The sequence below is a fragment of the Syzygium oleosum genome, unplaced genomic scaffold (genome assembly GCF_021117445.2).
Source record: "Syzygium oleosum isolate NSW1041296 unplaced genomic scaffold, Sole_v2.1 Sole_v2.06, whole genome shotgun sequence".
Taxonomy (NCBI): Eukaryota; Viridiplantae; Streptophyta; class Magnoliopsida; order Myrtales; family Myrtaceae; genus Syzygium; species Syzygium oleosum.
This window is the reverse complement of record NW_026607490.1, coordinates 11972975-11995329: the sequence shown is the minus strand read 5'-3', so window position 1 is coordinate 11995329 and position 22355 is coordinate 11972975. Positions and strand designations below refer to the sequence as shown.

The 22355-nt window shown below is 41.9% G+C and overlaps 4 protein-coding genes across 5 annotated transcripts; 2 read left to right on the top strand and 2 right to left on the bottom strand.

Moving 5' to 3' along the window:
- Window positions 1–232: 232 nt before the first annotated feature.
- LOC115692021 (uncharacterized) lies at window positions 233–13794 on the bottom strand. 2 transcript variants are annotated; one of them, XM_056312171.1, is made up of 5 exons: window positions 13781–13794; window positions 3138–3280; window positions 2636–2691; window positions 702–768; window positions 233–617 (listed from the first exon to the last, which is right to left on the bottom strand). In XM_056312171.1, the coding sequence occupies exons 2-5, from the start codon at window positions 3267–3269 to the stop codon at window positions 537–539; spliced, it is 336 nt and encodes a 111-aa protein (XP_056168146.1). In that variant the 5' UTR covers window positions 3270–3280; window positions 13781–13794; the 3' UTR covers window positions 233–536. The 2 variants fall into 2 exon arrangements, with proteins under 2 accessions (XP_056168146.1, XP_030474635.1); XM_030618775.2 differs by lacking the exon at window positions 13781–13794 and having other exon boundaries at window positions 3138–3312.
- LOC115692020 (probable pectinesterase 67) lies at window positions 4860–6757 on the bottom strand. The gene is made up of 5 exons (XM_030618774.2): window positions 6480–6757; window positions 6079–6241; window positions 5698–5904; window positions 5343–5590; window positions 4860–5202 (listed from the first exon to the last, which is right to left on the bottom strand). Exons 1-5 carry the CDS (start codon window positions 6755–6757, stop codon window positions 5049–5051), a joined length of 1050 nt encoding a protein of 349 aa, XP_030474634.1. The 3' UTR covers window positions 4860–5048.
- On the top strand, window positions 11103–12766 carry LOC115692013 (putative ubiquitin-conjugating enzyme E2 38). Its single transcript, XM_030618767.2, has 2 exons — window positions 11103–11556; window positions 11938–12766. Exons 1-2 carry the CDS (start codon window positions 11103–11105, stop codon window positions 12516–12518), a joined length of 1035 nt encoding a protein of 344 aa, XP_030474627.1. The 3' UTR covers window positions 12519–12766.
- Window positions 13790–21865, top strand: LOC115692018 (uncharacterized). The gene is made up of 16 exons (XM_030618771.2): window positions 13790–14161; window positions 14799–14993; window positions 15280–15354; window positions 15454–15621; window positions 15885–16048; window positions 16297–16515; window positions 16712–16838; window positions 17743–17931; window positions 18292–18378; window positions 18546–18703; window positions 19694–19813; window positions 20396–20621; window positions 20806–20865; window positions 20934–21107; window positions 21194–21303; window positions 21417–21865. Exons 1-16 carry the CDS (start codon window positions 13967–13969, stop codon window positions 21580–21582), a joined length of 2433 nt encoding a protein of 810 aa, XP_030474631.1. The 5' UTR covers window positions 13790–13966; the 3' UTR covers window positions 21583–21865.
- The last annotated feature ends 490 nt before the right edge of the window (window positions 21866–22355 follow it).

Genomic DNA, 22355 nt, shown 5'->3' with positions numbered 1-22355 from the left:
AAAACTTTGGAAAGTACTGGACCGCGTGACCTAGGGACGACCATGCTTTTTCTACAGTCAATATAGCCTAGCGTGCCAGCAGCAACTTCAACAAAATTTTACATTCAATTGTAAGTCTTAGTTTTCCAGAGAGTTTGCGACTTTAGTTTCTCAAATTGAATGCCGTCTAATAAGCTCTGGCCTAAAGTCACCAGACCACCAGGCATCAACCCAACAGCCCTTCCAAACTTAGTATTGGAAAACACCCTCACATTACTGAGCATAGGCTCGTGGTTCTATGATTTCTGTTCCTAAAAAATTATACATGATTTTCCTACTGTCCAAAACTCCCAGCATGAAAAACATGGAAGGGAAAAAATGCAGGGATGCACATCTGGTAGCAACCGAGAATCAGCAACGGTACAAGAATCTCATAGAAGGCAAGACGTATATCCAAAAAGAAGCATGACTCGTACAGCTCTGGATCCAACTTGGACAATGTTATGGCAAGTTGGGAAGTCCTCGGAAAAATTACAAATGCCCAATTTTCGCGCGATTTATCTAAGCAAGGAACGAATTGCAGCAACCGCATCACCTTTATGCTCACGCAAGGTCCTTTCAGCCACCTTCCGGTCCAGCTGTTTTCAGTATTTAGCATCCAATGTTAGACAGCTCAGACCAGAGAATAAAAGTGTTCAAGCGCATGGCATTAGGTAACTGACCTCGAGTTCGTTAGCAATTATGTCAACATCACCTGCATTGATCTTGACAGAAGCCAATTCTTTCTCCCTAGGGAACAATGTTAATGCATTGAGTGAACACTGTAAATCAACAGCCAAAATGGACAAGTTGCCACAAGCCAGAAAGTAGCTGAAACGGTTCCATCCAAATCGAATGATGATGCACTGATGCATCTTTGCTATGAACAACCTTTAAGCCTAATGGTTGTGATGAGTGCCAACCTTAATACTCATGGAAGATCTCACACACTGGCTCATGCCAACTAAGACTACCGTGAGTCCTGACTAACGTGACATCATCTGCCACGGCTCAAATAGGGTAATGCAACTTGATCCAAAACATCTGATTGTGATGCCATGGCAATTTCCATTTGTCAGTAGACATGTTCAACTTGAAATTGAGGTGAGCAATGAAACAGGAAGCTGAATTTTATTATAAAGAACACGTGAAGTATATGTGCACACAGGACTCCAATTACACACTAACCTAATTTGTTTTTGCTATCACGTCAAGCTACTCTCTGCATGTCGCCAACCTTGCAGAGGGTAAAAACGTTTGCGAACTTGGCGTTCTGTTTCGACAATTTCGTCTCTATTTCTCCGTCAAATACTCACTCCAGTAAAGTGGCAGTAAAACTCAACACGTTTTGCTTGAATATTAAAACTGCATTTTCCACTAGACGCCCCCAATGAAAGGAGAATGAAGTAACTAACGATTTTGTCCAAGTCTCCAATAGACTTCTCGAGCCACCATCACTACTATTCTATACTCTGCCTCATAAGGTGACAAGGATATAGCAGATTGTTGCCTACTAGGCCACTACACCAGGAAATTGCTCCAGAACTCAAGTTACATACACAAGAATTGGTTGATAACATGTACCATGATTCCTGCATGGTTAGCATCACAACATCTACCTAACTTTGAAGTACACTCCTTTTTGGTAAAAAAGAAGAAGAAATTACCATACTCTGAAGTTCCTTTCAAGTATGAGACTTGTTCCACGACTTGCAAGTGAGGTTTCATGAGATTCAACTTGAACCTACTTGCAACACCAACTTGCTAGCTTATTGAAGAAATTTAACTTTTCACCAAGAGAAAGAATTATTTTTGTTTTATAATTGGCTTTTAACCTCCCCTTGAGAATGGCCTTTCATGAATGCGAAGACCTCAATTTCTCAAAAACTCAAGTGACTATGCGGCCTCATATTATCAAATTATTGCAGTCATGAAACTAGTACTTTCCACTTAGCTTTTCATCAAGTAAACACTAGCAAGAGCTTGCAAAATTAACGCAAATAACAATATATGTGAGTCCCACGTGAGTGAAGTTTGCTGAAAGTGCGAGCAAATAGTGAGAAAGCTCCTTGAGTTATGTATCAATTGTTTTTCTGCTGTGAGTTTTTGTGATTGAAGAAGTGAAGTGCCTGATCTCCATGTTAGCCATGCACATCTTCGATTTGCTAACTATAACAAGCAACAGGCAACAGATGAGTTTGCATGAAGAATAAGTGTTCACGTTCGATTATGGAGGTCCAACGTGTCCTGTGTGAGAATAAGCGCCCCTCTTGTGAGGTGTTTGAGAAGCAGTGTATTTCAGTGCCTAAGTGATCTGCAGTGAGGTTTAAAGAGATAATTAACTGTTCAAGTTAATCCTCATAAGGGTTTAGGTCATAATCTTGCGAGTAACTTATGTGCATTGTTTCCTTGTTTCTGAAAATGATATTGAGTTCCATATATAGTCGCACCCAGTGTGACATCTCCACGCGACTTTGAATGCCACATTGATTCTTTAAATTAGAATATGCCCCCTGATCTGCCTATGAGTCCATTGTAAAGCCAAAACAATTGAAACATTGCAAATCTATCAAAGTAATTCCAACATAGCAAAGAACTGAATGATATTAAACGATACCTCATCCTCATGGCATTCCTATCAGCTTCCGCGGACGCAGCAATCGATGCCATCGCCTGCCACATCAAACAGTCCGATATTCGCACGAGATTTCACAAGACAACGACGGTACCCACTCGACCCAATCACTCCAAAAAAATTCTGGCGAAATCATCACATACGCCAACAACTTGCGATCTCCAATTTCCCAAAAACAGGCACTCCAACTTAATTCCAGGACAAGAGACAAGATTATCGACGATAAAATTTGGAACAAAGATCAATGAAAAGAAACTATCTACCTACCTGCACAAAGACCAAATTTTTATTACACGTGTGGTAAAACCGTACAAGACATTCATCTCAAGCAGACATTTAGCGCTCTGGACAATCGCCGATACGCGCGCCGATTCATCCCTTAACTTCACCAACACACTTCTTCTTCGGTTTTGACCAGCGGAATCGCGAGCGAGGTTTCCCGAACCAAGAACGAGAGAGGGAAATGAGGCAAAAAAAATTTTACCTCCTGAACGCGAGTGGAGTCGAGCTGGCGATCTTCGACGCGGTCGGTGAGCTTGTCCAGCGCCTTGTTCTGCTGCTGCAAGTCCTTGGAGTCGATCGTCCTCTCGATCGCCGCGTCATCTCCTCCCTCCATCGGCGCCGGCCTCTCTCTCTCGCTTCAAGAAGCGTCGAAGCTCGCGGCAAGATGAAGAAGAAGAAGAAAGCAGGAAGAAATTGGGAGAGATGATGAGCTCCAAAACCCTAACAATCACTCTATACCTGTAGCCGTACGTATACCCAGACTTGGTATACCTTTTATAAGTCCCGGGGAAAATTCCAATTAAGGACCCAAACGGGGTCAAATTCTCAAAAAAGGGTCCAAAGTGAACATTGTGTCAAATAAGGGTATGAAGTGCTCAATCAGTCTCAAATAAAGACCCGAAGTGCTCAAAAAGTCTCAAATAAGGACCTGGGTCCTCGGCCGACAAAAATACCTGCCGGCCGACGAGAAAGTTACTGTTCCGGCATGAAGTACGATGAGGAATGCCGGCCAAAATAAGGACCTGTTTTTCCTTTTGTGTTTTTTTTTCTTTTCCTTTTCCTTTTATTTTTATTTTTTTCTTTTCTTCCTCCGCCGGCGCTGGCGAGGTCGAGCCTCGCTAGCGGCCGGCGGGGCCGAGCCCTCGCCAGATCTGGCGAGGCTCGACCTCGCCTGCAACTGGCGAGGCTGGCCTTGCCCGACGCCGGTGAGTCGAGCCCTCGCCGGATCTCGGCGAGGCCGGCTAGTCGAGCCCTCGCCGGATCCGGCGAGGCTCGACCTCGCCCCAACCGGCGAGGGCGACCTCGCCCGGCCCAGGCGAGGCGGCGCGTCGCCCGACGCGGCGGGTGGCTCTGGCTCGAGGCGGCGAGGGCGACCTCGCCCGGCCCGAGCGAGGGCAGCCTCGCCGAGGCCGGCGACCTCCGCCGGCCCCGGCCATGGTCGGCGGAGGAAGAAAAGAAAAAAAAAAGGAAACGGAAAAGAAAAAAAACAGAAAAGGTAAAACAGAAAGAAAATAATAAAAAAATTAAAGTTATCTTGTTCCTAGGTGCGGAACGTAGCTTTCCGCCGATCGCGGAGTATTTTGGCCGGGGACTCGAGTCCTTATTTGAGACTTTTTGGGCACTTCGGGTCCTTATTTGAGACCCAGGTTGAAGCACTTCACGCCTTATTCGATACAATGTTCACTTTGGACCCTTTTTTGAGAATTTGACCCCACTTGGTGTCCTTAATTGAAATTTTCCTTAAGTCCCGCGTTACTTTTTTTATTTTATTTCTATTTTCGACATTTTTTTTTAAAATTAAATTTCCAGCACTTAATTTTCAATTTCACCAAAAAAAGGCCTTTATTTTTCGTATTATTTTGCTAAAAACCGGTCCTCAAACTCTTTTCCCATCTTTGACAAAATTTTTTTTTTTTTCCTCGTCGAACCGATGCTCAATTCCTTTGCAAGAGTTTTGCATTCGAAGATATTATCTCGTGTTTTCCTACTTTGTCGAGTATTGAAATTGTTCGCGTATCCGATTTCATATCTAGTCAGTTACATTCGTAAGAACGATGAAAAATAAAAATCAATCACATTCCGATTGGGACGTTGAGCAGTAGTCCCGTTTACTTTTCTGGGCGACCAAACACGGTCCAAGTTTTATATGTATAGTAACTCGTGCATTCGTCCCGATACATTTGCGCTTAACGATAAAACGTGGCGAGAGGAAAATGGATAAAACAATAGGAAGGTGTTTTGAATTCAGCTAGTGATATGACTCTAACTTGCACTTCTTGAGAAACCACTCATCTTGTTGCTGTTTTTTTGGGACTTTCTTTTTGGAATTTAACCATACAACATACGAGGACATATGTATCTACATAGGCAGGTATTGGTAGTAGGGACGACTTCATAGCCAGGCAGGGAGCCATTCCTGGCCGTCGATGTAATCGATCGACATGAACGGCGCGGCTTCCTCGTCGGTGAGCTTATGCGACCACGGTGCTCGGTCGGTCGACTCGGCCCCTGGCCCGTGGCAGTGGTACTCCGCATGGTACAAGTTCCTGCGGTTCATCACCCATTTGGAACCCGTCATTGCCGTGTCGGCAACATTACTGACGGATTATGATTCGATCCGAAATGTTTCGGAATTGTTTGAAATGCTTTAGGATTGAAGTGAGGCAAAATGGTTGAGATCACTTACTCCGTGCTGCCATCGTAGCTCCAGTTGGTCCAGCCGTTGGGGACTATGGTTTTGGAGAGGTACGTCTTCGCGAAGACGACCCTCGAGTAGGCGCCTTTCGCTCGCCCGAGGTAGACGTCGCCGACACCGTACACCTTCCCCTTCACAAACACGAACCCGCTGTTCTCCTCCGCGCTCTCTCTGTTCTGGGCCGTGATGGAACCGTGGATCGACACCCTCTTGTCGTCGATGACGAATATCTCGCAACTCTGCGCGTTCCCCTCGGTCAGTCGTTTGTACAAAATCTCATTACCGTGGCTGATTTTGTCCGCCGCATTGGTATGAAGATGGAATTTCATGTGGAAGTTTTGCTTACGTGAAAGACGGACCGGCCTCGGCCGAAGATGAAGTCGATCGAGCCCTGGACGTAGCAGTTGTCGTAGTAATGCCGGCCCTTGTAGTCGAAGAGGGTGTTGTGGGTGCTGTAGAACGCGCAGTGGTAGAAAGCCGCCTTGTCCGCCGCCACGAACGCCGCGACCGACTGGTTCTGCGACGTGTATGCCACTCCCGTCGGCGCATCGTTCTGCATTGTAAAAGAAGGATTATATATATGCATGATTGAGATCAGCAAAAACTGAAACTCGCGCATCCGCTCCTTAACATGCTGTCTCGACTTCTTGGAGCGAAAAGGCTTTGGCAGAAGCCATTTGCGAAGCAATGGAATTCGAAATTACAGCAGAAGGTCTCGAGTTCGAACCTTGAAGCTAATACCGAAGGCGATGAAGTTAGGGGCTTCGACTCTGAAAGTCGCGGATTCGACGTTATCGGCAGAACTCTGCGCCCAAGCAATGATAGACCTTCCCTTGCCATTCCCTCTCATGAATATGTAAGGCTTGTCTTTTGGTACGTGCACCTTTTCCCTGCCAAATTCGAATCGATTTCAAGAGATGAAAAACTTCGCAGGTCCGAGAAATAATCGCGGAAACCTTCATTTCGAAGCAGTTTTCATTAAAGCTCAAGCGAAAATTTGCGCGACGCGACGCGCTCCATTTCGACAAATGTTTCGCATCGGCATTCCTCATCGTACTTCATGCAAAAATCAAACCAATGATCCTCCATTTTTCCATAGCTAGCTAGAATGTCCTAATTGTGTGTTACCTGTAAACTCCTTTCCTAACATGGATGATGACCCAATTGGAGTTCCCATTGGGGACCGAATCGACGGCGGCCTGGACAGACTTGAAGTCCCCGTTCCCGTTTACGTCGACCTTTATCGTCCGGTTGGTGGCGACCTTCTGCGTCAGCAGCGGGGAGTCGATGACCCCGCCCGGGGACAATCCACGGGCGGCGGGGAGCGCGACGGAGACGGAGAAGACGAGAGCTGTCGCGAGGGCGAGATCGATCGCCCTCGCCGTCAAGGGTGAACAGGGGAGCATACTTTTGAATGGCTCTTGTGAATTCTCTTGGGGAAGGGCTTGCTGTGTGGAAGAGCAAATGTGAGGTAAGGGATTTTCAATGGAGGGATGTCTTTTGATTGTTGAAGAAGGAAAAGGGTCTTCAATTTGGAAGGTGGTGAATGAATGGTTTTGGGGGCAGGGTGAAGGAGTTGGTTAATGAAGGAGAGGCTTCACTGTTTTGGAGGGGAGCCTAGATGCTTTGGTGTGTGGCTTAGATGTAATGCAACCAAATTGCTTATTGGGGGAGATGGGGTTTGGGAAACAAGAAATTGCTATTTATGCAAGAGAGGCAAGCTTTTGTTTTTGCGGATCGAAAATCGGGCGGGAAATCGAATAGCGTAACCGATTTATAGCGGCCTTTTCTCGATGTAGCGACTATTCTAGTATCTCGTGTGCCAAAAAAAAAAAAACAAACCCCCGAAACATTTATGTGCGTTGATAATAGATCGTCGGTAAGTTTCATAAAAGAATTTTGAAATTTTTTTTTACTCGATCTATAAGAAAGGAATCTACGATTTCACGTTTAGCATTCTTTTTATTGGTCAGCATTTATAATTAAGCAATTGCTCATCACTCAACACATATGATTATTGAGTAGTGCCCTCTTTATATATCGAACAAATCAATTTCAAAAGAAACGATTAAGTTTTTTTTTATCTGCATAATTAAGCTTTTTGATCTACTGGGGTAAAAAAAGTAATGGTTTCTAATTATTGTGAAGGGCAGTGGAAGGGAATCTCGGAATGGAGCCTAATGAAGCAAATGATGATAATGGCTCCACCACAAAACTCCATCCTACTTAATTTGCATCACGAAGAAGATGAACAGTAACAAGAGGGGCAAAATCGGAATAAGCCAAAATAAGTGAGGGTAATTTGGAGATAAAAAATTTGAGTTCAGCATTTGTGGAATACCGAAAGTTCAAAGTTGGTCCGGACCAGCTTTGGGCTTTCCGCATTCCAAATGCTAGCATTTGGCCAATACTAGGTCGAAAGTTGAACCAAACGGTTCAACATTTTGAGAAGGAGCTTTCGAGGCCATAAGCCCCTTCCTAAAACTAAACCAAACGGGGTTTTCTTCTGTGGTGGCAAGGCAGAAGAAAATCCAGGCAAAGCCTCTGCTGTAATCTCTAGTTTCACGTTTTGTCGTGGGAAAATCGTTAGCTACTTCAACCTTATTGCTTCTTTGGGAATGCTAAGCGTGATAAAACATCGTATAAACATCGGTTTGTTAAGTGATGTGTCGAGCATTTATCGACGACCCAAGCACGATCAACCACCAAGAGACCCGATACAAAAATTGTCGCGCGAAGCGCTACATCATTCCGTCGCGATAACAATGACTGTTTTGCAAAATCAGTCGTGGTTGCGAATCGTTGCGTATCCTCGGTACCGCCGTACTCGAAGGGGGGTTCGATGTGTCGGGACTCCGTGGCTTCGTTCGTCACGCGGCGAGCATGATTTATCCCGAACCATCGTCATTCATTCCGACTGAATCCTCAAACAACCATTTATTTTCATTTTTCGGCATTTAAAATTATCAACACTTGAAATCTGATGTTTAAATTTTCGGCACTCAACTTTTTTTGTTCTATCAGACAAGACCTGAATTTGAATTGGCAACGTGTGAGAGATTCATAACACTACGTTATTTTTTAAAGATGAGATCATGCGGAAGAGAGAATGGTGTAATCATCGTAATAAAGAATACATTCGGTACTTATTAACTTTACGAAATGATTATCTAAATACCAATTCTAATCAATCGGGCTCCTAGATATGTGGCTAACATTTATGGCGGCATTACATGTCGTGCAATGCCATGACTGCAACTCTAAAATGATTAATTCTTGTGCTAAAATAGTAGGAACAGGTGATTTGCGCTACTAATATGATTTATTATATAAAACAGACCGACGCAATGGAGATTGTTAGAAAGTGCAACAAAAAAGCTTAGGCTTAATAATTGGAGGAAGATCACATGTATATAAAATCGTGTGTATTTGGGAGAACATTTGGAGAAAGCCTTTTTGCATAAATGGAAATGACCTATAGACAAAAGGGTTTTTACAAAATGCAAATGGTGTTTGGTAAATTGTAATTGAAAAGTGCGTTGGAAATTAACTTTGGTTAAGATCTCGTTTGGAAAGGACTACATTTCAAAAGTCCTTTGGTGTTCTATGTGATCTACTCAAGCTTTTTTACTTTTTAATTAGTTTAAAATTGGAATGAACAATGACCGCAATTTTTATAATTTGAATGTTGAAAATAATGTAAAAGAAACGCATCAATAAAATTTTCTTTTTTGGCATAATAAATCAAATGGAAAAAAAACCACAATTAAAGTGCTGTCTTTCTCAATTGAAAAAGAGTAATTTGGTTATAATAGATATGGTCACATATATCCCGAGAAAAGAAATAAATCCATACAGCTTTAAGTTGAAAATCTTTTTGAAGTTCTTTTAATGTAGAGTAGATAAAAAGTACAGTTGCAGATAGCGTCCTTTTCAGATTAAATATATTGCTACGTTTCGTTGTGTTGTTATGCTTATCCCGAAAATTTAGGGAGAAGAAAAGCAACAAACGAATTTTAATTTATCTAATCATTATAGAAACATTCTCAATAATTTTCTAGAGGGTTATATATAAGTTTAAACTTATAATCACGTCAAGCATATTTCCAAAGAGATCCAATATAATCGAATTTTGAATCCGAATTTTCGAGGTCCCCTAATTATCACATTTTCAAAATACAACAGTAATTCAAACAAATGCACAAAAAATATTCAAGGACATCGAATTTGAAAATAAACTAAGCTCACAAGAAACTAGTAAGTTCTGAGTTTCTTTTTTTTTTCCTTTTCTTTTTGGGTTAAAGAAACGGGCCAATATTTAAATATGAAACCGCGGCTTCATTTAATAATTTGAATTGTTAAAATAATTTGCAATGGTCTTACAAAATCTCACATAATATCCAAGTAAAATAGAGTAGTGGACTAGGTCGTGAATGCTCAAATAACAAATTCTCGCCCGCGTAATTGGCTAGTCCAACTCTCTCAGCCCCTTTGTGGATTTGCTCCGTTTATATGCCTCGTTCATAGGCCCTTGCGTTCAAGGTTTCGATAAATAAAACTATACGCTCGACAAAAAAAAATTACATATTTTCAAAGTCCAATTTACCCGTGAGGGAAAGTGTTAGAATATTTAAATTTTAAAGTCCAATCAACGCGCGAGGATGTGGTATTTAAATATTTAAATATTAAGCCACGCTTTTATTTTACATCTTAAATTTTTTTTTGAGAACGGTGTAAAGCACGTAATCTTGTACCGTAAGTTTGGAAGATCCCTTTTCCAAGCCCTTACCAATACAGGAATTGAAGCTATTAATAAGTGGCTGTGAACCCGAAACTTCATGCGTCAAGGCAAGACAAATTAAGAACCATACCTGCACAATAAGAAACGCGTAATGTCGTGTAAAGAAAAGCAACGTGATCAGACCAATACGTCGAGCCACACATGAAAAGCAAAGGCACTTCAGGAAATCGGAGAAAATCAACCACTTCGAAATGGACCACAAGGCCCTCAAGCAAAACTGATCGAATCTGCTTGCACCAATATTGTAAATATTCTTACTAGGCTTAAATAACAATCCGTGGTCCCGCGCGACGCGCACGGATCGGTCAAGCGCATGGGAATAGAGGTCATCATAGGTACAAAATGGGACGATGAATCACCAGAATCTAATTATGACTTTCGATTTTTACTTAATTATATCGTGGCAGATCAGCCATCCGCCCATCCTATCCGATTTATTTCTATCGCGGAGTTTGAATTTGGAAGGGCTGTAAATAGGATTGTGGATCGGGCAATTAAGTCCGATCGTTTAAATTCTTTACCCCTATTTGTGGTTAGTCCGTCCGCCCCTACTCTTTTGGGATTTTATTGTGCTTGCTTTGAGCTTTTCGTATAAAATATCTTGACTATCAATATTAGCAAATTTTTCGACCCAAAAAAAAAATATCGATGCATGCTCTATCGAAGATGCAGGCTTATTTAGTCAATCAATTTACGAAAAACTCAAATATGCATGTTTTTTTTTTTTGTGAAATTCAATATCTTAATATAATTGACATTAATCCGGAAAATAATATAGAATATTTTTTTAAAAATCTAAACCAGATGCTGAATATTAGATTTCCTAAACCAAATCCCAGTTCGGCAATTTCTTCCTAATCCTAGAGTTGTATCTCCTCCCTCTCTCTCTCTCGCGCAGAGTCATACGGTCACTCGATATTTGGGCGAAACCCAAGAAACCATCAAAAATCATGTCAAGAAACCGGCGGCGCGGAACCGCCGCCGCCGTTGTCTCCGCCCCTGCTGAACCCGGCAGGACGGCCTCGGAGATCGAGGAGATCGAGCCCTTCCCGCGCTTCGACGTGGTCTCCGACCACTCGGACCACTATTTCCACGCCGCGACCCAGTCCATCCCGGCCGAGACCCTGACGAAGATCATGCAGGAGTGGAAGCTCCTGGAGCAGCACCTGCCGGAGTCCATCACCGTGCGGGCCTACGAGCAGAGGGTTAACCTCCTCCGGGCCGCCGTGGTGGGCGCCTCGGCCACGCCCTACCACGACGGCCTCTACTTCTTCGACATATCCTTCCCTCCCCATTACCCGACGCAGCCGCCGCGGGTCCACTACCGGGCGTTCGGGTACCGGATCAACCCGAACCTCTACAGTGGCGGCGTCGTCTGCTTGAGCTTGCTCAATACGTGGCATGGTAACTTCTGTTGCATTCATAGGACAATGCATGTTTATAAAAGCTTGTATATCTGATTACTTACGTAGGTACATTTACATATGATTTCTGAATCGGATTCATATGTAATTCATGAGATTTCTCATCATGTCATGTTTATACTCCCTCCCTAAGGTTTGGTCACCGATTGAATGTACAAAAGGCTATTGATCGCCGCCTGCTTCCACAAAAGAATGTCATGGTGATCTCCGATCCTGTACTGGCATTCCATGGAAGCATCGGCAGTTCGAATCGCCTCTCGTTTCGCGGCTTTTATCGATCTTGCGCTCGATAGAAACTCTCGGTTTTCCTGATCGGAATGAATCCGTTTATCGAAATTAAGGGATTGTGTGTGTGTGTTAGGCAAACGAAAGAGCGAGAGATGGAACCCGACGGAGTCGACGATCCTGCAGGTGCTGCTCTCGATACAGGCCCTCGTGCTCAACGAGAGACCCTACTACAACGAACCGGGTCACGGGGCCTTCAAGCCCGGAACTTCCGGCGAGAAGAAGTCCTTCGCCTACAACGAGGAAATCTTCGTCCTCTCTTGCCAGTCCGTGCTGCGCCTGATCAAGACACCTCCGAAGGGATTCGAGGCCTTTGTCGCGTGGCACTTCCGGGACCGGGCCCGTGCCATACTGCAGGCCTGCGAGGCCTACGCGAACGGGCGGGTCCGGGTCGGGTACTTCCGGGAAGGCGTGCCGCGGGGGCCGTCGAGAGTGGCGGTGCCGGAGAAGTTCAAGCAGTCCATCAAGCGCTTGTATCCGGAACTATACCAAGCGTTCAGCCAAGACGGGGCTTCGTTGGCTGGTTTGAGCAAAGAGTTGAGGTTGGACGAGACGCCACGCCGGGGCAACCCTCCTCCGGCGCCGGCGGGCAAGGGGAAGAAGGGTTTAGTGGTCAAAGTTGTCGGGATGGTTAAGAAGTTTTTGGGATTGAAATAGGATAGGAAATTGACAATTTACAAGGTTTATTGATAGGTACATTCCATCAATGATTCGCTGGACAATACTAGTCATAGTGCATAATGATATATTGATTATCTAGAGAGATTGAATGTACAGTGTCACTTTATGTGATTGGTATAGTCGATGTGACTTTATATGTGCACCTTCGCTTATGGTGAAGTAGAAATTTGTAGTGAACTCGTGAGTGATTTCTGTTTTTCTGTTTAAATTAAGTGGAAGGTTTGCGGCCGAGACGCGAGATCGAATGTCCCGAGCCCGCTCTCGTTAGTTGCTATTGCTATGATTCGAGTCCAGGGACATATTGCGATCACAATTGTTAAAATAATTCACAAGTTAAACTTTACCGTGCTTTGTATTTACGTTTTATCATTCAAATTTTATGTCTGTGTTCCTTATTGTAATGCGGATTATGAGCATGATTTGTTGATGTCTGCACATTCTCTTAACAATTTAGTAATGAATTTCGAGCTTCTCATTCAGTACAGGTTTGACATTGACGTTTGAAGGCGAACAGAATGACAAAAGGTTGAAATTAAGGTTAATGATACAAATGATCTATGAACTTTGGTCTTATGCTTTCTTATTAAAAAAAAAAAACTTTGGTCTGACGTGGAATGTGATATTCAAACTTTCAATTTGTTAAATGTGGTCCCTGAAGTTTAGCCCAATGTACAATAAAATCCCTGAACTTTAAATTTCTTCAATTTGGTTTTAGGACTTTTAGTACATGTTCAATGTAATCACTAAACTATATTAAAATGTTCAATGTTGTGCCTTCCATTAATTCAAGATCAGGGACAATATTGAATATTTTCATATAGTCAATGGACTAAATTGATCATGTTTCAGAAGTTCAGGAACCATATTGAATAAATTAAAAGTTCATGGACCCCATTACATATTAGGCTAAAGTCTAAGGATCGCACTTAACAGATTAAAAGTTTAGAGGCTACATTGTACATTAAATTAAAATTCAGTGATCATTTGTATCATTTTTCCTCGAAATTACCGTGTTAGTCTAATCTGTAGGGGTGCTGGTTTTGGCTGAGATTTACTTGATGGCAAAATCAAGTAGCGTGAGTCGAACGAGTCAGGGACTGGATTGCATAAATAGAGAACAAAAACGGGGTTGTAGCACTAAATAGGGAAAATGAAAGCACTAATTAGAAAATTGTTCCGATCCCAAACATCGTACACATCAAAATTGACAGGGGCAGTTTCGAAAATACAGCGATCTTCCTCTCTCTCTCTCTCTCTCCTTCCTCTTCATCGCGCAGAGAGCAACGCTCACTCGCCGAGAAAATGTTCGTCAATCCTCTTCGTCTTCGTCAGTGAAAACCTCGCGCTCGCCCCCTCTTGTCGGCAGGGTTTTTCCGCAGACCTCCGAAGTCGACGGAATCCGGCTCGACTCCGGCGATCCTTCCATGGCCGTCGACTCCAGGTCCTTGGCGTTTCCTTTCCTCCTCTTGGCTCTGAGTCTGCTAGCGGCTCGGTCCGAGTCAGCTCCGCAGGCCTTCCGGCGAGATCCCGGTCACCCTCAGTGGCACCACGGCGCCTTCCAGGACGTCAGGGACGGCGTCCGGTCCGACGTTCGCCGGATGCTTCACACTCGGGCCGAGGTTCTAGATCAATCGATCTCCATCTCTCTCTCTCTCTCTCTCTCTCTCTCTCTCTCTCTCTTCCTCAGATTCTCTGTTGAATGCTCTCAGCTTCTCCTGTGAATTGATTTGGTATCGCGTTAACGATGGCGTACACAAATGAATGGGACGAAGTAGGGAGAATATGTGAGAGGAGGAGGGGGCAATCTTTTGCTGGGAAGGCGTGTCAGTGAGTTTAGAACGAAGCTCGAGGCGGCAATTGTGCGTTCGGGATCATCAAATGAAAGAATTCGGGGGCGTTCGTAGTAAAAGCACTGCCAAATTGTCATTTGGCAAGATTGTGTGGTGTCTTATTTTGAAGGATGAGCGAACTGGCTGATTGTACATTGCTACTAGTTTCGAGTTCACTGGCTCAAGATTATCTTAGACGTTTTATACAAACGACATTAGCTAAGGATCCTGGCGCTAGTATGAAATTAGGGAACAAATTTTCCCGTCATTGTATTGCTTAATGATATGAGCAATCGACAATAATATATTTGATGTAAGGTAGTAGTGTCACCATTGTTCTTGTCTAGTTTATGCGTGTGCTGAAATTTTATACTTCGCTCGGAAACATTTTTGAGTATCGTTTGATTGTTGGTGGATTTTGATGCAGGTGCCGTTTCAGGTCCCATTGGAAGTGAATGTAGTCCTTATAGGTTTTGATGGTGACGGAGGATATAGGTACAAAATGGACGCTCACAAGTTTGAAGAGTTCCTGAGAGTTAGCTTTCCATCACACAGGCCTTCGTGTTTGGAGACAGGAGAGCCTATTGACATCGAGCATCACATTGTGTACAATGCATATCATGTAATAATTTCTTTGTAGATTTTGTTTATATCTTTCTGCTCGGGAGTTTTCCCCTATCTTCTACTTTTATTTTCGTATTCTATTTTCAGCCAGTACGATTTTGCTCAATAACATCTTTTTCAAGTAGATGTATTATGCTCTCTGTGTCGGTGTCTTCTAGAGTTTAGTCATGAACTGTTGGGTTTACTATATATATGCTTGGTGATTTGGTATCTATCCTTGTCCGTATATGTAATTTGGCGGTAAACATAAACTCATCTTCCGTAAATGATGTATTACTTAATAGGCTGCACAACCTGAACTCATTGCACTTGAGAAGGCCGTGAAAGAGGCGATGATTCCGTCTGGAACTGCAAGAGAGGTAAGTTCTACAAAGCTTGTGTTGATTGCTGTGATTGACTGTCCTTAAAGTTTGAATATATTGATGCTTCTAAACAATGCTTTTTTGCCGAAAATTCAGGGCGATTTTGGGAAAGAGGTACCTTTGTTTGAGGTGGAAGCAACGGCTGCGGAACCTGTATTTCAGAGGTTATATTCCTACATATTCGATATGGAGGACGGTGGAGTTTCTGCTTCAGAGATGGATAGACCTGTGCCGAATGCAATATTCATTGTTAACTTTGATAAAGTATAGTCTCAAATTCAGTCTTAATTGTTGTTAACATGGTGATGGTGTACTCTATATACTTCTGACTTCTTTTTCCCCTTTGTCATAATTTAAGTTGTTGATGGATGACCAGAAAAGTTAATATGAAACTGTGACTTTTAGGACATTGTTTTTTCCTTCAAGGAGTTTCTCTTTGGGTGTCTGGCTGGGTTGTAGACTTCTCTTCTGCTGGCTTGTGACTTCTTAGCCTTTCTCTTGATAGGCTTACTTGTGTATTTTTACAGGTCAGAATGGATCCCAGGAATAAGGAAATTGATCTCGACACTTTGATGTATGGGAGAATAGGCCAATTGACTGAGGAAGACATGAAGAAACAGGAAGGAGATTACATCTACCGCTACCGCTATAATGGCGGAGGGGCATCTCAAGTTTGGCTTGGATCTGGCAGGTACCAGTCAAGCAGTCACTCATGTTAAAAACACATGATGGGATGGTTGTTTGCTTTTTCTGTATCTATGTTTCACTTTTTCTTGAAGTGATTGGTATGGCACGGAAAGTTCCACATTGCAGTTTTCTGACTTCAGTTTTGTCAAGAAATTGTCTGTTAACACAAAAAAAAAAAATGTGTAGTTTAGGTGCTTAAAAGGCGAGAATGGTCTGACAATTGTAGTCTGTCAAATATGTGTTGCACTCCAGATTTGTCGTGATCGATCTCTCAGCTGGTCCTTGCACATATGGAAAGATCGAAACAGAGGAGGGAAGTGTCAGCTTCAGAACTCTACCACGTTTACGAAACATTATGTTCCCCAAGGGTTTCAGTGCTGTGAATGACCATGCTTCCCACGATGTGTTTGATGGACAACTTGCAAGTCTTATAGCAACAACAGTTGAGCACGTTATAGCTCCAGACATAAGGTACATGAGACCTAATTGGTTTTGCAGATTGCCAAGATTTTATCTGCATAATACAGACATACCTAGAATTAGATTTAGCTGTGTCATACACTCTTACTTTTAAATGCCTAGAATTATTTCTATGGGTTTACTGTTCATCTTTTTGTTTATGCAATTCCACTTTAAGTGGTGATCTCTATGTGTTTTGTTTATCCAGGTTTGAAACTGTTGATCTCACAACGAGGTTGCTTATACCAATCATCGTTCTTCAGAATCATAATCGGTTTAATATTATTGAACAAGGCCACAATTACAGCATAGATATTGCGGAAATCGAGGCCGAGGTAAATGGCCTTTTCTTGTTCTTCTCTCTGGGCTAAATATGCTATCTCTGATGAATCAATTGTATGTTGATCCTGTGGTACTGTCTCTAACATGATTATCGGGCTGATTGTGTCTTGACTTATGCCCTTGGTGTCATAAACTAATTCACGGTTCAAGATGACAACATTATTTGCAAGAAGTAAAGTGAAAATTTCAAAATTAAATGTGCTGAAAGCTCATTCTGCGTCATGGTTATTCAAAATTCAGATAATGCTTATGTTTGTTGTTAGCTATCTAGAGCAATTGCCTGTACTTTTCTTTTAATTTAGGAAGCTACGCAAGTTTTTGTTCCCTTGTTTGAATCTGTGGGGGTCACAGGTTTGATTGCCCTCTGGAATGTACCAACCAGGCTTCTGGGAGGAAGACAGGTTTTGCATAAGCACATACAATCTGCTAACACGTTTACCTAAAAGAATAATTTCGAGCTTTAACTCGATGAATTAGGATAACATTCAACTAAAAGAAATTCCAGTAGAGTAGCTTGGAAAAATTGGTGCAGTTTTCTAAGATTGTGTAAGAATAGAATGATGGAGCCGGTTGGATCCATTTCTTGGTGTTTAAGGTTGGTCTTTCTTGGTTTCAGGAAACTTATTGGCAATGCTCAAGAATTCGTTTTGGCATGTTTGATCAATTGAAGAAAACAATAAACAAGAAAACTTCATTGTATTAGGCCATAACAATGTTCTCTTGTTTGTTAACTATGTGCATGGTCGTTTCTGTGAAAGTTATGGCATATTGGTTGGCTTCAATCATCTGTGTCAATTTGTCCAAATAAGAGTTACTCTAATTATTGACTCTATTTTACCGTGCATATTCCCTAGAGTTGGAAATTTTCTTATGTTATTATTCTTCTGCTGCTGCTAGGTAAAGAAGATGGTTCATGATGGCCAAGAAATAGTTATTATTGGGGGTTCACATGCTTTACATCGCCATGAGAAGCTTGCCATTGCCGTCTCTAAAGCAATGCGAGGGCATTCATTGCAAGAGACAAAAAAGGATGGACGTTTTCATGTTCATACTAAGACTTATCTTGATGGGGCTATTCTCAAAGAAGTGAGAGCTCTCTCCCTCTCTATCTCTAGTCAATACCCGATAACTAGCATGCCTATTTTTTTCCAATTGGGTGGGGTTTGAAGGGGTGCAACGATTTGGAATAGTTCCATAGCCTGAGATTGTAGATTGCTCGGCCTGTACTTACACTCTCGTGAAGAGCTCCTTCTTCATAAGTATGTTTGTTTTCACCCCCTTGATCCTTTGATCACTCACGATCTATGAAAAGCGTGAGGGACGAAGACAATTTGCCCAAGGCCATGTGTAGTGCTGTGGGTAGCAGAGGCCTTAAGGTCATATGATTTTGCCTTAGAGCTAATCCTTCTACGAGCCAATGGATTTACTTGGAGATATTATCTGCAGGAAATGGAACGGTCCACTGATGTGCTTGCTGCTGGTTTACTGGAAGTTGCGGATCCATCTCTTTCAAATAAATTTTTCCTCCGCCAGGTCTGTACAAGCTCACTATGCAATTCAATTGTCTCCTGGGTGTTACAAGATCAATGCCTAGCATTCTACACATTTCCAGTTTCTCATAGCACTTAACGGAATGACATTTGGCGATTTTGCTTTTCATTATCTAGTGCGGTAATTTTTCTCAGGTTTTCTGTGTGTAGGACTGGATGCGTGAATCAGATGATTCAAGTGATTCCATACTTAAGCATAAACCTCTTTGGGCCACTTATGAATCCAAGATTGGAAAGGACAAGAAGAAGGGGGTGAAAAAGGAGAAGGGGGATTTGCACCGAACATATGGGACCAGAGTGATTCCTGTGTGAGAATGCCACTTTGTTGGAATTCTGTCACATAGTTCTGTTGCTATTTTATATTGATGTATTCCTGGATCTCATCTGCTATTTTCTCTATTAAATTTATAATTGTTACGAATGATACTATTGCATCGTGCTAAATCCTACATCAAAGTGGCCGAAACTTTTTAGTTGTTCTCATATAGGAGGGAAAAGTTTTTACGTAATCTTGCATAATTTTCTTTTTGGTAAAGATTTTTGTTAGTACACACTCTTCCTTAGATTAGTAGTTGTTTGGTTCTGAACTGCACTTAGCATTTATAAGGCGCTGTTCTGGGAAACGTGGCTTTCTGGATGTCATATTGACTAAAGTCAAATCCTGAAATCAACCAAAAGTAAGAACCTTCATTACTTGACTTCTCTGGGGTCTTCTGATAGATACATATGTTTTTTGTGTATCTACCGTACAAAAGAAATACCTTCCACTAATCTTGTGTTGAAAGCCTAAATTATGAGTCCCTTCTGCATTTTCCCGTAAGACTTGAACCTTTTTGGCTGACAATATACTATTTCTAGAAACTGTTGAGCTATTTGAGATTGGTGAATGAAGCTTCTTGATGTCGAAGTAGTTCCAATTTCAGTTTGCCTTGTGCTTACCTTGAAATTAAGCATGTCAAAATGTCTTTGACGACTTATTAATAACCTCTTGTTGGATCTCTGAAGACTTTCAATATTCATGTGAGATAGAGTCTTGTTGGTTTCTATTTACTGGTGTAGAGACAGATCTCTAGTCTGCTCTAGCAATACTTCTGCAATGCAATTCTCCATGTTTTATCAATAGGTCATACATTATGTACCTTTTCTCCCTCTATCTTTTATAACCATAGAATATAAATACTTGATGGCAAAGTGCATGATTTTTGTAAATTTTTATTAACCTCTCTCCTCTCCTGCATTTGAACAGAGAAGATTAAATGGATTGATATTAAAGTTCAATTTGTTTTTCATTTTCCCAGCTTTGTGCTATCACTAGCTGATGTGGATGCAAATCTTATGATGGAAGATGAGAGTCTTGTGTGGACAGGCCGTGATGTCGTGATAGTACTTCAGCATCCCAATGAAAAGATACCACTGAGGTAAGGAGGCATGTCATTTGCATGGTTCAAGTTTCAAAGCATTGTTTTTACTGCATCCTTCATTATCAAGTCATAGAGTCCCAGCAGTAAGGATTTCTAGAGATGGCTTTGATTGGTTCTCTATGCCTGTCACGATCCTATTTTTCCATTTATTTCTCCGGTATAGGCATCTCTAGTGTGTTTGCTGCCTCCTTCTGTAGGTGTGAACATAGTGAAGCTCTTAATTTCTTTGTTGTTTAGAGTACTAGTTTTCTTTTGCATGCATTAATGAACCATCTAACTATATTAAGATCCTTTATTTTATAGGGTTAATATCACGAAAAACTTCAAATTTGTATATATGTGCCACATTAACCCCAAATTCCGTGGTATTGAGTCTATTTTATATGCTAGAAGTTTCCTCCTACAGGACTTATTATCTGATTTGTTCTGCTATTTGAAAAATGGAGCATCGTCACATTGTTGAAAAGAGAATGTGATTTTCCTTCAGCAGTATACCTCTCGACAAGAGAGCTTATGGCATCTCATTGAGAGCGTATGTACCATTTTGACTATCTGAAAAGTTATATGTCCTCCATACAGTTATGTTTCAGAAATAGAGAGAAGGCATGCTCTTCCTTATCAGGTTCAGCGCCATATATTAGCTGGGCTTGCATCTGCTGTTGGTGGGCTTACGGCACCTTATGAGAAGGCTTCTCATGTACATGAAAGAGCAGTTGTCAATTGGCTCTGGGCGACTGGTTGCCATCCATTTGGCCCATTCTCTAATACTTCCAAAATCAGTCAAATGCTAAAAGATGTTGCATTGGTGAGGCCTCTTCCTATAAAATCACAATAAAGTGAATCTCACTGTTTTCTCTGCCTGATGATGGATGCTGGAAACAGCTCAAATATCCTGGCGTAGCATATCTATTTGTTTCTTGACCTTGATCGGTTGAAGATGTTGCGTAGCTTAGTGGTGTCAATAAGAGTCTGTTCAATTTTTTTGACAGAGGAATACAATATATGCGCGTGTGGATGCTGCACTTCACAAAATTCGGGATACATCAGAGGTGACTACATTTTAATCTTCTTATTCATTTACTGTTGTCGATGCTTATCAAGGGCTCGTTTTATACAGGTTGTACAAGGTTTTGCATCAGACTATTTGAAAACCCCGCTCGGTGAACCAGTCAAGGGGAAAAAGAACAAATCAAGCACTGAGCTGTGGCTGGAAAAGTTCTACAAAAAGACTAGTAACTTGCCAGAGCCTTTCCCTCATGAATTAGTCGAAAGATTGGAGAAGTACTTGGATGTAAGTGGCTATTTTTTTTTAAATAGTTTTGCTTCAACACAATGTTTTGAATATATTAAAATGCCCCGACTTCACTTGATCGACAGAGCCTTGAAGAACAGCTTGTAGATCTATCTTCGTTGTTGTATGATCACCGGTTACAAGATGCACATCTAAACAGTTCGGATATTCTTCAAAGCACTATGTTCACATTACAGTAAGTTAATGTTTCTTGGGAAACAAGATAGTTGATCTGCTGTTCCATCTAAAAGACTGAGTAGCAGCTGCTTGTGTTTCATTTTCTAAATCCTATGCCTATATTGGGTGCAGATATGTGGACCGGGTTTTGGCTGGCGAGCGCGAGAAAATGAGATGCTGCAACATTGAGTACAAATATCCCATGCAGTCTTCTCAAACTTATATTTATGGTGGCATTCTTGTTGCTGGATTTATTGTCTATTTTGCGGTCATATTTTTCTCTAATCCTGTGCGCTGATTCAAGAGCGGGTTCAAAGAAGAATTGCATCCAGTCTTCTCAGGGTTTCTGTCATCTTAATTGGGATGAAGCGCCTATCGCCAAACATTAGTTTGGAGCTGCTGCACTTTTACCGATGTAACTTACCTAAAAAGCTCTCTTCGTTCACATTTTTCTTTTCTGCTTTTAGATTAGATGGCCACACACAACACAGAATACATCTTTTTTGTTTCCCTGATATGGGACGGCGGTAGGTTAACATAATGTCTACGGTGGAAGACGAGAGCATCTTGTCCTTTTGCGACATGATATTGTTGACATAATGTCTACGGTGGAAGACGAGAGCATCTTGTCCTTTTGCGACATGATATTGTTGATTCTGGCAACTGACAAAAGCTAAAAGGAGTTGGTTTTTGATGTATTTGGCTGATGCCATGTTGGAACTAGGATAAACAATTTGTCTTAGGACAATCTTCTCATCTTCGGTCTGCCGTAGACAACCAGCGTGTACAAACTGAAGAATTAATCACTTCAAATGGACCTTGGTTATCTCAGTTTGCTCTTTTTGTCTATGCGTCATGTCTCTGTTGTGCCTTCTTAATGTGACTTTCAGTGTAAAAGAAGCACATTCAAGTTAAAATTTTGCTGTGGAGTTATCTTAGTAGGCTTAGATGGAGGGATTTGATATGTCAGTTGGAACAATCGTGTGAAAAAGAACCACTTCTCTTCTCCATTATTGAGAAGAAGTGACAGATCTAAGTCATGATGGGGATACTGTCTGCTCTCCACCGGCG